The following is an 18,649-nucleotide window of genomic DNA, read 5'->3' on the forward strand; positions in this document are numbered from 1 at the left end:
AATGCATCATTGAATCTTACTTGTTTCCTATTTGTGCTGCCTCTAGCCTGGAGAAGACAGGAGGGTATATTTGTTGCATTCTCTGTTTCTCTTCCCTGTATTTATTTTCCTACCCCTCCCAGCTTGCTAGCTTTTTTAATATTATTTTTATTTTTTACTTTCTTGGGTGGAATATCTGTATGTCCCTGCTAGTTAGCTTCTGATGTCCAATGTTGAGCTTCTCTCAACATTGATTGGAAGAGGTAAGAGTAGTAAAGAGAGATAAGGAGATAAAGAGAATCTTATTTGAACTAGTCCTGTTGTATTTCAGCCTCTTTGTGAGCCTAGTAGATCTTTTGAAATGAACTCTCTTGAGGGGTATGGATGTGTGTGTATGTGTGTGTGCACACACACGTGTGTGTCTGAGTGTGTCTGTGCTTGCCAAGGTTTTTGAAAGTCTTCTTTCTGCTGAATCTTTTTAATTTCATTTCCTTTGGCCAAAGAACATGAAGCTTTTGCTTGTTACTTTGCCTCTCTGAATGTCCATTCTCTTACTGTTTGAATCCCTGTATCCAGCTAGACAAACTTGTTGCACTAGATCAAAGATATCTATATGCCAGAATTCTATCCTATGTGGTCTGCCTTTGATCTGCAAAATTACTGTGAGCCTTTTGCCCCAATAAACTCTGGGAGTACAGTCATAGTGCAAATCAGCCAACACTATCCTGCCTACTATCCTATAGAATGTGTTTAGCTTTCTCAAGTGTGAGCCAGAGGTGAGACATTCTGAGATGTGAGTTTCATGCGTGGAAAAAAAAAATCAACTGTAGAGAGCTCAGTTCAAAGTCCTCATAGAGGCACCGCAGAAGCTCCATCTACTAGAGTTGAGATGAAAAGTCTCCCTCCATCCTCTCCTTCCTATTTTAGAGGTTCACATAAGTAAAATTTATATCTGGAGAAAAAGCATATTTAATGTCAGTTTATTAGTGTTGAGGATTTGGCCAATCAAATAGGCTGGATTTGGGTTTGTTTTTGTTGTAGTTACCTTTACGGAACCAAAGCTTTCAGATCCCTCCCTTGGTGGACAGATGCTACCTTGTGCTTAGGGTGGGACCTGGAATATGTCTATTCATCCCTCAGTTTTCAATATTTTCTGCATATCTGCCTCACTGGAAAGTCTCTCTCACGCTCTTATCCTTCTCTCAACAGTGGAATGCTGTGACCTGTTGCTAAGTGGAAGATTCATGGTGGGTGCAAAAAAGGTTCTCTTTTCTCTTGTTCCCGTCTTGGTCTTAGGTCCTGTGTGTCTGGGTTTTGAAGGTGGGCCCTTCTCCTCCCCTGGCAGTGAAACTCTCCCTTATATCTGGGGGGATTTGGGGCAGGAGATAATCTTCTGCCCCATCCCCAGGGTAGCAATTGTCTTTTTTTTTATATCAATGTAGAATTTTGGGTCCAAGCAATTTTTGTGCCCCTCTTCTAGGGTCAGACAACTTTTGCTCCTATTCTTCCCTGAGTGTTGTACCTTTTTGTCTGGGACCTGTGGCAATAACATTTTGTACCCATTTCCAAGCAATATACTAGCCTTGCTTGCTATGACTAACAAGCTTGTACGAGACCAGGGGAATTTCTTACCCCTCCCTCAGGGACATAGGCCTTTGCCTTTTACTTTTGCTTCAATGATAACTTGTCTTTGCAGCTTACTTTGCCTTTGGAGGAGAGATGGTTCCCTGCTCCTTTTCTACAGGCAGATTGTTTGTTTATACCTACTTCACAGGACCTCTGTCTTGCTTCAGGGAGGTGGAAGATCTTCCTCTTCCCCAGTGGTTTAGGGGTTTTCCTGTGTTTGAGAGAAGAGTCAGGATTGCATGGGGCTTCATGTTTGTGAGACACTCAGGGGTCTCTCTCAGGTTTCCTGTTCTGCCTTCCGTCTTTCTTTTGTAAATTCAGTGGAAAAGAATTCTTTGTGTTGGGTATTTCCAGGGATTCTAAACTCTCACATTAAACCACACTCAGTTTTAAGAATATTTTATAATTATAGCTTTTTTTTTTTTAAATCTGCTATTACGGTAGTCGCCTCTTCCATGCTCTGACAAAGGAGTAATACTTTATGTGTTCTGTTTTTCCTGCAAAAGGCCTGTTACTCTTTGCATTTCAATGCATTTTGCTGTCTTGAGACCTCAGCTTTTGTTTGGATTCAAGTAAAGTTGTGATCTTGTAGATTATTGGGTTTACTCTTACTGTTATTCTTTTGTGGCTTTTTGCATCTTAAGCAAAGCCGAGCTCTGAATGTTTATAATTCATTAATGCAAATAAGAATTTGAGGAACAGGATGGAAATAGTTTTTAAAACTGCTCTCTTTCCCTTTTCCTTTGCATTAGAATCAATTAAAAATAGTTCAGCACTTCCATGAATATATGTGAGTCCCTTGTGATGCTTTAAACAACCACAGTTTACACATAAAGGCGTTTTACTTGATGCAAAAAGATTTAAGAGTTTTCTACTTCCAATAAGCAAATTTTGTATTTTTTTAACCAAAAAATGAATGTAGCAGTGAGAGTTTTCACTTTACAAGAAGAAAAAGTTGGTTTATGTGTTATATTATCAGAACAAACCTTTTATTTAAAGAGATGGTACAGGATGATATGATTAAAGGTTATCTATAAACCTGATCCTTATTTTTTTATAAAGATTTCTATTTACCTACAAAAATATCATATAATTGCCAAATATCTGTCAGATAGAAGGCAAAGTTTTTGAAAAGATCAGGTTGTTGTTCACAAAGAGTTTGTCTTCTTATTGGATGCATCTGTGAAATAATAAATGAAACGAAGGACTAATTATAAGGTTAAGCAAATAATTCAACTTTACTTTGCGACCATAACAATACTGAAAAGATATTTTTAAAAAAGAAATTGATAACTGTCCTGGGAAATTGAAAAATATAACATCAGTGATCATAAATAATGAGAATTTCCTAATTAGAATACAGATTGAACCAGACTGTGACCAACAAGATCATCAGAAACCATAGCTTAAAACACCGTAGGTGTAAACTTGAAATATAAGAGTTGAGAAAGAGAAACACCACGGTCCTAATAAAAACTAAAAGACATTTTTTTTAAAGGCCTTAAGGCACTCTTTAAAACAAGTTAATAATTAACTGTACTTAAAATAATGAGTCCAGTTCAGTCCATCCCAGCTACTTTAATTACACCCCTAGAAGCACACTCAAAGAATGGAATTGAAATAACGGTCTATTCACTTGGGAGGAAGTTAAAGTTTTATCTCAAAAATCATACCAAACTAAAGCTTCAAAAACTCAAAAAATATAAAATTTAGAAATGTGGGGATTTTGTTTGGGTTAAATGAAAATATTTATTGTTCACAGTTCTAGAGGTAGGAGGTACATCAACAAGGTGCCAGCAGATTCAGTGTCTGGTGAGGGCTGTCTTTCTGGTTTGCAGGCAGCCTCCTTCTCACAGTATTCTCATGGGGTGGAAAGAAAGAGCTCTGGCCTCTTCCTCTTATAAGGACACAATTCCATCATGGCAATTACTCTCATGACCTCATCTACCCCTAATTACCTCCCAAAGGCCTCACCTTCTAGTACCAGACCATTGGGAGCTAATTAGGGTTTCACCATACGCGGTTTTTTTTTGTGTGTGTGTGTGAGGGACAGAAACATTCAGTCCATAGCAAGTGTTTACTATCGCTTTAAGCAATAAATTTGGGGGCAATCTGTTACACATCAATGTACAACTAATATACTCCCCTATAGTTTATTCTCAACACAACAGTGGGAGTGTTTTTTTTTTTTTAATTTTAAATCTAGTCTGGTTAATCTACTTACAACTTTCCAATGACTTCCTGTGACTCAAAATAAATTCTTAGCTCTCACCGTGTCCTAGAAGGCTAAGCATGATCTGGCATCTGACAGCTTCTCTGTTCTCACTTTCTACTGTTCCTCCCCTCCATTCTCCTCTCTGCCTAGCCCCCTTCCCTCCTTCCCTTCCATCATTGTTCATGCACACTCTTCTCACAGTTACCCCAGCATGCCAACCCTGGCTACCTCAGGACCTTTACCACACTCTGTTTACTGTCCTGTACATGCCTCCCCCTGGATTCAATCATTCCCTTCAAGGTTCACTCCAAACGTTACCTCCCTGGGAGATTTTCCTCAGCACTGTCTCTCAAGCAGCCCCATCCCCTGTTGCTGTCTGGCCCCTCACTGTGATGCATCTTTTGTTGGGGCACCCATGTAGGGGATGTGCATGCCTGTGTGTGTATGTGGAAATATATATATTTTTAATGGTATTGGGATGCAGAACATTTTCTAAGCAATGCAACGCACAACCTAGTGAAACACACACACACATATGCCTGCATATGTATGTATATATGCACATATATATATGTGTGTGTATATATGTAGGCATATGTGTGTATATACATATATATACACATACACGTATATACATATATATACACGTGTGTGTGTGTATATATGTATATACACCTGCATTAAAATTTTAGAAAACACATTTCTTTTTTTTTTTTTTTTTTTTTTTTTTTTTTTTTTTTTGAGACGGAGTCTCGCTCTGTCGCCCAGGCTGGAGTGCAGTGGCCGGATCTCAGCTCACTGCAAGCTCCGCCTCCCGGGTTTACGCCATTCTCCTGCCTCAGCCTCCCGAGTAGCTGGGACTACAGGCGCCCGCCACCTCGCCCAGCTAGTTTTTTTGTATCTTTAGTAGAGACGGGGTTTCACCATGTTAGCCAGGATGGTCTCGATCTCCTGACCTCGTGATCCGCCCGTCTCGGCCTCCCAAAGTGCTGGGATTACAGGCTTGAGCCACCGCGCCCGGCCTAGAAAACACATTTCTATGAAAAAATGTATTATGAGCAAGGGAAAACATGGAAGATAAACTAGGTGAAAATGTTCTGAATAGGCATATGGAGAGGAACTCAACATCATACTGATTACAAAAATGTAAATCAATGGAATAGTTTTCACCAAATTCATCAGATTAAAGAATGAAATATTGATAATATGTGATATTAGAACATAAGAAAATATTTCCCAGACTAGGAAGAATGTAAGTTGTTATATTGGTTTTCAAGCATTATTTAGTAATAGCTATCAATTGAAACGGTACATAAGATTCAAACCAATTCCACAATTAGTTACCTATTCTATAGAAGTAGACACATGTTCAAAAAGAAACATTATCTGTAATCATAAATTGGAAACAATATAAAGTCTATCACATAAGGCATGATGCATTTATGCTAGCAATAATATTAAGTAGCCATTAAAACCCATGAGGTAGAGCTGTATATACTTACATCAACAAAACTCATAAATAGACAAAATGAGCTAAAGGATATTTTTGCAGGATGATCCTATTTTTGCAAGTATATCCAAAAGTTTGTGGAAGGATCAATAAACTGTTTATAGTGATTACTTCTTGGGAGGGCCATATGAGTTATTACACTCACATTTGAATCTTTTAAAATTTGTACAACATGATATGCATTCATAGCTTGAGTGAGAATTACAAATAAAACAACAATTACAAAGTAAATAAATGTGATTATAGGTAACCATGTAAATACAAGGGTTGTTTTTTTTTTGATGCAACTAGTTTTTTGTCACATTAATATAAGTTGTAAGTTGGTTACTTCAAACATGGATGATTGCTTAAAAAAAAAAAAACAGAAACAAACAAACAAACAAACAAAAACTACTACATTTTCATCTTATGTCCTAAATGGGTGTTGTTTTATTTTAGTTTGTCTTTTGTCTGCGAAGCCTTTTCCTCAAAATCTTCATACACTTGAATCTCTTCCTTTTATACTTACATTAATTGTGTGTGTGGTTATTTTCCTGAATAAAATTGTGTCCTGTTTGGGGCTAGTGTGCTACAAGTTGTCTCTTCTGGCTCCACAAACATCTATCTACTCAGTCATTACTTAACCAGCTATTAAAAAATAGCTTCAGAACAAATTTTTTTGTAATCTATGCATACTTAATTATTTTGGCAAGTCCCCTATATAGCATTTTGATTTGAGACTACCCAGAGGATTATAAAATTCAGATGAAGCAAAAGAGAAATACCAAATTTTATCTCATAATTAGCCTTCTTGTTTCATTTTAAAGGTAAACTATTGAATTAAAAAGTTTAAAGATTAGGTAGATAATTAATAGAATATCCATCTGAGGTAACTACTCTTCAATTCTGATATGTTTTTATGCTTTTTTATTTCCTGTCTCTCTCTCTCTCTACATATATGTGTGTGTGTGTGTGTGTGTGTGTGTCTGTGTGTGTGTGTGTGATATGTATATGTGCCATAATATATAGCTCCTCCGGGAAAATCATGATTATTTTTACGCATTCCATGGTCTGATGGTCTCAGCACTTAAAATTGTATTTTAAACTAATGTAAATCATATTGTGTTGACAAAATATCTGTTGCTATATAACAGCAGCATTTATGAAGCTCCTAGTATGCACCAGACATTTCATATCATATTCTGAATCATCAAGTTAACCCTTAAATGTAGGAGGTTTATGGTTTTCGCTCAAGTTAGGGACTTAGAGCTTACAGGAATTAAGAAACATTCTCTTATAACTCAGACCAGGTTTATTCTAGACTCAGTCATAGACTAAGAAAAACAATATTGTGTATCCTCATACTTTTTGCCTCCCTCAAAAAAATGAATGATGATGACCTCAGATCTTCCTTAAACACCTATCAACTCCCTTTTCTCTTTATTCATTAACTTTTATTTTCTGTTTATTATTCCTATGCAATTGGAAAGAATCAGAGTTCTCATCAAAATACGCATCTACTGTAGTGTAGTATGCAATATTCAGATAACTTGAAGAAATATATTGTTATGATATTAGGACATTTAATGTGTGGTGATGGTTGATAATCATGTAAAATATTTTAATACACATATGTTCCTTTCTTTGGTTTATACAAATATGCCTGCACCGGATAGCAATGTATTCCTATCCCCAGCATTGGTACTTTTATCTTTGTTATAAAAATGAGCTTTCATAAATCTTTATCGTTAATCATAGAAGAATGTGCGTGTTTTCCATCAAAACAAATTACCTTGATATTTCAGCTATTAAGTTATTTGTAATTTGTCTTAAATAGAGGAATTTCAAATTGCAAGGTTTAACTTGCTATTATTTCAGGTAAAAAGCAAAAAGTACCCTTTTTCAAGATAAAAAAGATATATATATATATATAAATGTGTCATTCGGAGACAAATATTTTCAAAATGTTTGTCACTGTAACCATTCATAAAATGTTTAACATTTTTCTTTTCAAAGTATTTTATATATGTGGAATATCAACGAAACCAAACCGATTCTGAGACTGCATATATACTAGCCACAGAAACACAATTGAATATTCTTAGCAATTTTGCCAAAAAAAATTTGCAAGTAACTTTTCATTTCAAGATAAGAAAATTCATTTAGAGGAATCAAAATGAACCAAAGAGTCTGAGAAATATCACTCACTTTTAAGGTAGAACTCCAACCTCATAGAACACAGATAATTTTGTCTTCCGTGGGACATTTGATATTATCTGGAATTACGTTGGGTTCAACTAGAGAGGGAGTTGCTACTGGAATCTAGTAGCTAGACGCACTTGCTGCTAAACATTGTGCAATACATAGGACAGTTCTCCATAACAAAGGGTCTTCAGTTCCCAAATGTCAGTAATGCCACAGCTGAGAAACCCTATCATAAAGGATGGTGGGGAATAAAACTGCCACCACTGTATAGGTGCCAAAAGTAGAAAATGAGACATTGAGACTTAGGACAGTTTATTGCTCACCACAGGAGTATCAAGATAGTTGCACTGGCTCACTTGCCTGCAAGTCTCAGGGAGCGACATGATGGGCCAGGATGAATGCTGAGCAAGCAGAGAGTTGTGCCACAGCTGTGGATCCCAGGGGCTAGAGATCAGCACTTTCTGAGAAAGCAGCCATCACTGTGCGAACAAGTAAGATCTCTAGTTCCCCTCCCCTGTGGAGCAAGCAGTTACACAGCAGTCTCCCTGTGGTCCCCTTGACTGACTTAGCTGCCTATATGAGTAGCAAGAGAAATTGTTCAGCGTCAAAAAAGAAATAAGCCTTACAATCTGGCAAACTCAGCAAGAATATGCAGGGACACTGAAAGCCCACAGGGGACTGCCTCTCCCAATACCCATAAATAAACCCTTGAAACTAAGTACAAGTCACAGTAAGGAACCACCTTATCACTACTGTTCATGAGAATTTTGGGTTTAGTCACGTCATAAGCGTTCCACACAATGACTTTTAAGTTCATAGGGGGAAAATGCTATTTAAGTTGTTTTTCTGCTATTTAACTTGTATAGCCCGGTATCTCTTCTCCAATATCGTCTTTGTCGTCCCCTGAACACCCTAGGTATGGTCCCACCTCAGGGCTTTTGCACATATTTCTGTGTCTGGAATGTTCTTCTATCAGATTCCCCCATGCATCTCTTCTGTAAGTCCTAGATGTCTTTGCCTGCAGACCACCTCCTCAGTCAGCCCTTCTGGCCAGCCCAATAAAATGGCTTACCACCACCACACCCGACCCAACTCTGTTCCCTTTCCTTGCTTTTCCTCTTTTGTCATTATTCTGGGTATGTTTCACTTGGTTGTTGCCTTGCTGCCAGAATGTAAGCTTCAATAGGTCAGAGATTTTGTTTGCTTTGCTCAGTGGTAGATCCTTAGGGCCTAGAACAGTTCATGGCTCATATTAGCTCTACAGCAAACATTCATTAAATGGATGAATGGGTACTTTAATTTAGTTGTCATCACTTTTAAAACAGTAATTAAATGAATTAAAAAGATGTAAGAGTCATTTAAAAATGTTGTTATTTTTTGTTCTAATGTAAGAAACAAGATCAACTTGTTATTTTTTGATCATCCGAAAACTCATTTTGTTTTTTAGTGAAATTCCTCTTATAATAATCATCCCTGATGATTTTTCAGGAATCTTGTAAAACCTTACATATTTTTATTGATTTATTTAAACTTCTGTAATATTTTAATAAAAAAACTTTAGATTACAATTTTTAGTTGCTACACATAATACACCCGTCTTAACACACTTTCCCAGTCTTTCTGAATCAACATCTCTTTTTTTTTTTTGCACAGCTTTAAATTCTTTTTCTTTAAGAGATACGTATCTACCTTGAATAATTTTATACTATACACTTACATGGATAAGTTATTCTTCACTAATATCTTACACTTTTACTGTGGAATCATAAGTGTTTATCTTATTGTACCAAAATTGTTATAAAAGATATTATTAATATCAATATTTAAACTTTTTTATGGGTAATGCTACATCTTGCTTTGGCATCTTTTATTATATAAAAGCAATGCGTTTACAAAACAATTTATTATATTTTTAAAAATAAATTTTGAAGTAACTTTAGTCAAGAATTTGCAAAATAGTACAGAGAATTTCTGTATATTTCTCTGTCTTAATTAATTCAGGCTGCCATAATAAAGTATCATAGACTGGGTGACTTACACACAACAGAAATTTGTTTCTCTCAATTCTGGAGCTTAGAAGTCTGAGATCAGGGTGCCAGCATGGTCAGGTTCTGGTGAGGGACCTCTTCCAGGTTGCAGACTGATGATGACTTCCCACTGTATCCTCACATGAAGGAAGAAGGATTAGAGAACTCTCTGGTGTCTTCTTATAAGGGCACTAACTTCATTTATGAGGGCTCCACCCTCATTAATTAGCCCCAAATATTTTCACATTAGAATGAGGATTTCAACATGTGAATTTTAGGAAGACACAAACATTTAGTCCATTGCACCTTGACGCAGCCTTTTCTAACATCTTACAAAACTACACTACAATTATCAAAACTAGAAAATTAATGTTGATACAATTTTGTTAACCAAAGACTTTATTCAAATACCAGCCATTTTTTCATAATGAGTTTAGCTATGTCTTGTCCTTCTCATGTAGCTTATGATAGTTTTTTCCTCTTGCTTTCCTCATGTTTTCTTTTAATATTTCACTTCCCTTCATATGGACATTTGTTAAGTCTCTACGTTGTTAGTCATCAAATGTATTTTATTTTATTTATTTTTTATTTTTTATTTTTTTATTTTTTTGAGACGGAGTCTTGCTCTGTCGCCCAGGCTGGAGTGCAGTGGCCGGATCTCAGCTCACTGCAAGCTCCGCCTCCCGGGTTTACGCCATTCTCCTGCCTCAGCCTCCCGAGTAGCTGGGACTACAGGCGCCCGCCACCTCGCCCGGCTAGTTTTTTTGTATTTTTTTTTTTTTAGTAGACACGGGGTTTCACCGTGTTAGCCGGGATCATCTCTCCATCTCCTGGCCTCGTGATCCGCCCGTCTCGGCCTCCCAAAGTGCTGGGATTACAGGCTTGAGCCACCGCGCCCGGCCCAAATGTATTTTAGTAAGAAATAACAGGTATCATTTATGGAGAATTCAATTATGTGCCAGGCATTGTTCTGCTTATTATTCTCTCCTTTAATCCTAATATGGAGAGAGCTGATTATTATTCATATTTTCGTTTGTGAAAGCTGAAGTTCAAGTTTAATCCGTGCATCAAAGGGTAAGCAATTTGCCAAAAGTTATCAAAGTGGAGAAATCTGAAAAAATACGCAAACTTTCATTATGTATGGTCTTTGTAATTGGAAAGTTTGTACCCAAAAGCATCCTTTACTGTAGTAACCTTATTCTAGCTTCATTCCCCTCCCTTCTTCCATGCCCTACTTTTCCTTCTTCCAAGGAAACTTCGTCTGGGTTAAACTTTCTTTAACTCCTTCCTCTGTTTATCATTTTTTCTTTACAATTCTAGAGGTCAAATTTGAATACAAAGTATGGTAGGCACATTAAAACATGAGTTAAATTTCAAGACTTGCTATAGTGACTACTAACTAATCATGGGTCTTTGTGAGTCAACTTACTTTTCTGGGTCTTTGTTTCATTATTTGTAGATGTACAAGTTAAACTTTATGGTTCTGTAGCTTCTTTTATTCCTAGAATACTGAATTCACAACAAGGTTCCTGCCTAATTTTATTATGACTTTGCCCCAATTTACTGTTTCAGTTTTGTAAGAGTACCTGTGTACCCGGGAGGGTCATGACTGCTTGTGTTTTCTTAGATACTTATGGAAAAATGTTGTTAGATAAATTATTATTAAGAACTTGGCCTCCTTTACCACATTTACCTAGAATCCACACATGCATTTGTCTAGACTTTTTCTCTATTTATGTAGACCTGAAACAAATACAGTTTTGGTTGATATAGGCTGGTTATCTCCAAGAGTATAGTCGCATGAGATAACACATTTGTTCTTTCCCATGGTAATTGTAAATACAATAAAGATTTACATTCTCTAACTTGTAAGCTCAACTTGGAATTTAGTGATCAGTATTTTTCACTAAACATGATTTCTAAGCATGTATTTGATACCTTGTCTTTTTTAAAGTTCAGTAAACGTTATCAGTTGATGCAACTTTTTGAATGTTTAAGTGACCAAGTGCAAAAACATGAAACCTATTAGAAAATATAGCTAATAAAAAGTCAACTTCTATGACATTAAATTGCCCAAGTGACTACTAATAGTGTAGACTTTTCATATAATATGAAAGAGATTGAATAATTTACTATTGATGAAATAGGTGCCAAAAGTGTTTTATTTTTATAAATTATGACCAACTTCACGGTTCTAAAAGGAATATTCAAGAATAGGTGTGATATATTGTGTTCAAAAAATGGAAGCAATTTTAGCTTTGTTTTCTCTTGATAGGCAGAGTTAGGTGGTAAAATGGTGTTAATGGAAATTACTTTCTCCCCATTCACAATGAACACTCTAATATTATCCAAAAAAATTTTAGTGGAATATTATACAATGATCTATATGCCCCTTGCATATCTCTAGGGCTTCTTAAATTGAAAGCTATTTTGTCCTCTGAAATATACACTTTGCAGTATTTTATCAGAAAAGGATGGATGTGAAGAGTGGCCTCCTTCTTCCCGGCCCATTCAGCAAAATCATTTTCAGATCACAGGCATGGTCATAGTGTACTAGTCACAATTCTCTAGAGAAACAGAAAAAACAGAATGTATATGGAATTAGGTCACACAGTTATGGGAACTGGAAAGTCCAAAATTTGCAGAGTACAACAGCAGGCTGGAGACCCCAAAAGAGTTGATGTTGCTGCTTGAGTTCAAAGAGAGCCTGAAGGAAGAATTTCATCTTTCTCAGGGGATCCCAATCTATTCTTTAGGCCTTCAACTGATTGGATGAGGCCAACCCACATTATAGAGGGTAACCTGCTTATTACTCAAATTCTACTGATGTTCATATCATCTAAGACATACCTTTACAGCAACATCCAGACTGAATGACCAATGTACCATGGGCTAGCCAAATTAACCCATACTATTGACCATCACACATAGTTAGCTACACAATATACTTTAGGTGTGGTTGTGTAAATCAATGCAGAATTCCCATAAGGACAATAGCTTGGAATCCAGAAATTATTATTTGTATTCATATCCACTCACCAATTTGTTTGCTCTATCTATGTGCTTTTATTGCTTTAGGTGTGGTTGTGTAAATTAGTGCAGAATTCCCATAACAGTAATAGCTTGGAATCCAGAAATTATTATTTGCGTTCATATCCACTCACCAATTTGTTTGCTCTATCTATCTGCATGTATTAGTGACCACCAGGTTATGACTTTTCAGGACCTTTTATTGTGAGACATTTCTCCGTGGATCTCTCACATTTCTGCATCTCTTAAAGTAAGACACTTACTGTCTTTTCTTCAGAAGTATCTTTTCAAGAATGTTTGTATAGCAAAGAGTATTGAGAGAAAGAGACAGAGTCACCTGCCAGTGAAAACAGCAGGCCTTCTTACTGCCCATTATAATAGGCTTCGATTTTCTAAACTCAGAATTCCTCTCTTGTAATGCCACCCACAGTGTATGAAAGCATCCATATGGACCCCTCCCAGTTGCCCCTGCGGACTTTGGAGTAAAAGGAACTGACACCAATCTGCTGATGACCATGCTGCTTGTTGTGCCATGAGTAATAAAATCTTTTATATCGGTTCCACAAGTCTTGTATCTTCTACCAGAATTCATGGAACAAAAACAGACAAACTTATAGGCTTGAAAGTATGATGAAAATCTCAGTCCTTAACCATTCTGAATCTTTCATTTTAATTGTCACTGTAGATTATTGGTAACTATGATGCATACTATGGCCCTATCTTTACTTGTCCATGTCTTCATCATATCAAAGATAAAATATCTTAATATCATAGAGTGATGATCTGTATCCCCTGACCCATTGAAACTGACAGTCTGCATTTGGATAATGAAAGGAAACCACTATGTTTTAATATGTTTATTCTGGAAAATAAGACCCTTATATGCACTCAACATATGTCTTTGAATACAACATCAAGGTATTTTGTACTGAGTGAGAATGGCTTGCGTATTCACCCTCCTTGACCTAACAACTAAGGAGAAATCTGGAATGAAAATGAGGATGAGAAACATCACCCTCAACTGGCCATTAGGGACAGATAGTATCTTTAGTTTGTGACCGGAGACCCTTGAAACCCCAAGAGACAGCTTATTCAGCAAGCAAATTTTACTGCTACACTATTAATTAAATCAATGTCATTTACTCATGTCGGATACATATGAGCTATTTATAGCCTCAAGCCATATTGAAATGCACAAAGAGAATTTGTGTTAATTGAACTACAAGAATAGGATACAGGAAAGTTGTCCAACTGTTGACTCTAGGTTGAGGTAAGGCATTGCTAGCCTTAAGCATGTCTACATGCATGATGCAAATTTAATCATTTAAGGTACTTTACCATACTCTGTACTCATGTAGACACTTTCATTACAACTCAGAAAAATAATGTTCAGGCTAAGGATAGATAACGCTGGATAAACTTGTATAAGGTAGAAAAATGTAGAAACTATGATTTTATAATGGCCATTTTGGGGTATAATTTTTAATTAATTTCTTATTATATGCATCAAGTTCTGTTGTAAAGCATCAAGATCTACGGATCATTTTTGGAGGTCCTGCTCATGTACCATAACAAAAATAAGGCCACTGCTCACATCCTTTCTTGTAAAAAAAAATCATGGACCCAATTTAAAAGTATGCAATTTTATTTTAAGTATATAAAACTTTAGTCTTCTGTCCCATGAATGTGTAACATCTAAAAATCAGACCTGTAATGAAGTTTTCTTTTTAGAAAAATGTTTTTCTCCCAAAACCACTTTCTTTAAAAATGTTTATTTGGTCTAGTCCAAAGTATTACATTCATTTGAAGAATGGTCCTATTTATTCTTTTTAAATCTGCATCATTATTCTTTTAAAATTTATATAAATTTTATTATATATTATTTATCCTCATTTCCTTAGTGGTAGGTGTCTTTTATGGGAAATAATATTGTTAACATAAGGAGTTTTTCACTTAAGTAAACCATGCATTTCATTATTAATCCTAAATCTGAATTAGATGTGTGAGTATGTGGGTATTTAGTGTACTGTTTATATATTACTCCATTCATACAAGTTATTTTGAAATTGCTAGAACAATGTTTACAAAGATAACATGTTGTAGAAATATTAATAATTTGAGAAAAATAAGTTTTCAGAGTGCATGAAAAGGCTTTATTTTCTGAATATGAGTAAATATGCAATATCTTCACTTAGCATGAAAAATATAGACATAATATTAATCTAAACAAAGTTTAGAAATAATTATCTACTGGATTTTTTTTTTCTGAAGAAGAACAAGTATGTTGATTCCTTGCCTGTTGATGTATGAAAATGGGTATTTTGTGAAAGCTAAGGGAGATTTTGACCAGATTTTTAATATAGTCATGCCCTTTTTTGTTATTAGTTATGCAATAATAATAATAAATAGTAGTAAATATGAATTCTATAATGTAGGATACTTGAACTCTATCCCAAAGTACACAAAACAATCTATTCTACCAAGTTTTTCTTTATCGAACATCTTCCTTGCATTTTAATATCATGTGTTTTCTCAAGCTAATAATTGGACTCTCTGTAGTCACTGATGTTTTTTTGGCCTTTGAATGCCATAACCTTCATATGTCCCTGATCTGGTTAAAGGGCTTTTGTTCATAGAGTCATTGTTAGTCAGTCTCAGGCAGGGCCCAAACAGACCCCTTTGAATAAAATATCAAACGTACATAAGACTGGTGTTCTATATGTATAACTTCTCGATCTAATTTATAAGTTAATTTAAAGCAGGGATCAAATAATGTGGAAGCAGAATGCTTCCCTTACCAATGTATATTTGTTGAGAAAGGAAGTAATTGATTGTTCAAGCTTTGTTCTGCATGAGAGAAATTCCTCCTTGCCCTATTAAAGATAACCTAAAAAGATTCCCAATTTGATCATAGATCTTTTCATACATTTTCTTATTTTAAAATTTTTATTCATTGTCATTCTCCCTATAACAGAAAACTAAATCAAAGCACAAACAGAAAACAACCTTAGAAAATACTCTAGGCTAATTCCTTTAATACTATCTTAATACAGTAGATACCTTGCTTAAGAAAAGATTATACAACAGAGCGAGACTCCGTCTCAAAAAATAATAATAATAAAAAGAAAAGATTATACAGAAATTATAGTGATATTATTATAGGAATAATAATCATTATATTTATGTATTATTTAGTATGTGCCAACCATTATTTTAAGAATATCACATATATTTATTTATAGACTATTTTTAGTCAAAGTTAGTCACTGGTAAAAATGCAAGAAAATACAGAAAAAAGCATTTTAAAGGCAAAAAACATAAGATATATTCCTATCAAGTAGTACCCTTAAAGAAAGGAGACAGAAGAGATATAAAATATTTTTTAATCCTGATAGGTTAATAAAAACTAACATGAACTGAGAAGTTACTGTATTCCAGGAAATATGCTAAATGTTTACATGCAGTAGCTATTAATAGTTTGTCCTTTGTAATCACCCTATGAGGTAGGTGCTATTAATCTTCACTTTCCTGATGCATCACTGAGTTTGCTTACCCAAGTGTCAGAAACAAAAATTTCATCCATACAGCATTGTAACGGCTTCATATGAAAAAAAAAATAGCCGGGCGCGGTGGCTTAAGCCTGTAATCCCAGCACTTTGGGAGGCCGAGACGGGCGGATCACGAGGTCAGGAGATCGAGACCATCCTGGCTAACACGGTGAAACCCCGTCTCTACTAAAAAATACAAGAAAACTAGCCGGGCGAGGTGGCGGGCGCCTGTAGTCCCAGCTACTCGGGAGGCTGAGGCAGGAGAATGGCCTGAACCCGGGGGGCGGAGCTTGCAGTGAGCCGAGATCGCGCCACTGCACTCCAGCCTGGGCGACAGAGCGAGACTCCGTCTCAAAATAAATAAATAAATAAATAAATAAAATAAAAATAAATAAATCTCTAGTCATATATTAAAAGGAAAAGTTTCAAAAATAAGAGGGTTATCCAGCATGAAGACTTTTTTATACTGGAACAGATTTCAAATGTAATTCAATTTTTGAAAACCAACTAAGATAGAAATCAGCTATAGATTATAATAAATAGAAAAGAGTAAATAACTACTCTCGTTCCATTATGCAAGAATAGGAAAGTGCTCAGGAAAATTAAGTGTCAATAAGTAAAGACGAAATTAAACTTCTTTTTCTAAGCATAGGCACAATTAACCTATGAAAATTACTCATATTGGATAGTAATGAAGCAGATAGCTTAGTGAAATTGGGAACATATCTGATTCACTATAATGGGATTTTCAGTTAGATCAGATCACATTTTGTATCAGTCATTCTGAATCACAACACATGTTGCTTAGCAATAAGGGTTACAAGGGAAAATTGTACGTTTTGTCCTGAGCCAGAAGGACTATGATTAAACAACATGATAATGGTAAATATCCTTTGTGTCTGCATACAGGGAAATGTGTTATAGATTTCCTTGTAGTGTGTGAATACACAGCTCCTTCTCTAACATATACTACCTATTGCTTTTGTCCAGTAAATTCCAGTTCGTAACTCATGCCAAAAAGGAAAAGAGGAAGTCTGTGTAGACTCCCATGGTTTTGAGAGAAATGAAGAAGTTCATAGCAATTTTTCCTGCAACAGGAGAATGGAATTGTCGTCGTAATGTTGTAGGCTGAAGTGTGGTTTACAAAATGACAAAAAGCAACAACAGGATGCTACAGAAAGTTACCCTAGGAACTGTGCTGTTTTGAGCGTTTCCACACTGTGGGTCTTAAGGCTTGGATTTTTATCCAATTGCTACGGCTTCGTGAACGATAATAGACTATAAGTAACTGCCTTCACTTTGAAGTTTTCGTTACCCCCCTTTATAAAATAAAGGGTTTGAATTAGGTGAACTCCTAGGATTATATTTTGTCTATTACATTTGAATTATCATTGCCTGTATCTCACATAATCCTGTAATAGTATTCTTTGTAAGGTAAGTCTAAAATAGAAGTATTTCAATGATTCCTTGCGATTCACTGTGGACGCAGTTCTGGGATGAAAGCCTGTCCTGGGCTTTCATACTTGTGCTCCTGCTGAAACTGTTCATCCTTGGGCAAGAGGACATTCATATTATTTTGATTACTCAGATTACATATTACAAGTTTGAACACGCTGACACAGTACTAGTAGATTTTTCTTCAGAACAGTCTATGTTGCTGAATTTGTCACTTATATTCAAGCTTTTTCACTCCTATCACTTACATGTTCCATTTTTCTGCAGATCACTGAATTACAATAAATTGAGGTTCAATTAAAATCTGAGTTAATGACCATGATTAATTTGTTAACATTGTGTACAATTGAAAGAGGGCCTATTATTCACATAAAAAGACATTCAAAATAAAATTGAAAAGTATTCTGTAAAATAGTGACATTTGCAAAAATTACACCATAAAGATTTCATGGATCAGAGTTCATTCCTTTTTGAACTAAAGTTTTTATTAGGTAGAATATTAGTAGTGAACACTAATTTTACTGTAATTGTAAAAGCAGTTTCTTTCTTGTTTTTGCTTTTATATATATATATATAGATCTGGATAATGTAGAGGGCATTGCTGTGGACTGGATTGGAAATAATCTTTACTGGACCAACGATGGCCATAGGAAAACCATTAATGTGGCCAGGCTGGAAAAAGCTTCTCAGAGTCGGAAGACTCTTTTAGAGGGTGAAATGTCTCATCCCAGAGGAATTGTGGTGGATCCAATTAATGGGTATGAAATATTTGACTAGCTTTATATAAGAAAAATGATAGTAGATAAATGTATTTCTTACATTGTTAATAGTAGTCAGTTTTATTTTAATTCATATGTATAGCTGAAATTCCACACAAATGGTCTTAATTGATAAGTTACACATTTAATGGTTTTTTTGTCGTAGAGAATGTACTAAATAAACATGTCAGAATACACTGACCTGAAATAGATTACTGCACAAAGATATATTACTTGATTTATTAAAATTAGCACTATAATTCTGTATTTTGAGCAGCCAACACCAAGATAAATAATCAATTCGATTAGACAATCAA

General features: G+C 35.4%; 1 protein-coding gene across 3 annotated transcripts in view; it reads left to right on the top strand.

Moving 5' to 3' along the window:
* The window catches only part of LRP1B (LDL receptor related protein 1B), a 1,933,102-nt gene that overhangs the window by 1,119,389 nt on the left and 795,064 nt on the right, over positions 1-18,649 (top strand). For all 3 annotated transcript variants that reach the window (XM_050752792.1, XM_050752793.1, XM_050752794.1), the window contains exon 12: positions 18,152-18,332. In XM_050752792.1, coding sequence (XP_050608749.1) covers positions 18,152-18,332 — 181 coding nt within the window. The remainder of the gene's footprint in view (positions 1-18,151; positions 18,333-18,649) is intronic.

This window comes from Macaca thibetana, chromosome 12 (genome assembly GCF_024542745.1).
Source record: "Macaca thibetana thibetana isolate TM-01 chromosome 12, ASM2454274v1, whole genome shotgun sequence".
NCBI classification, from domain to species: Eukaryota; Metazoa; Chordata; class Mammalia; order Primates; family Cercopithecidae; genus Macaca; species Macaca thibetana.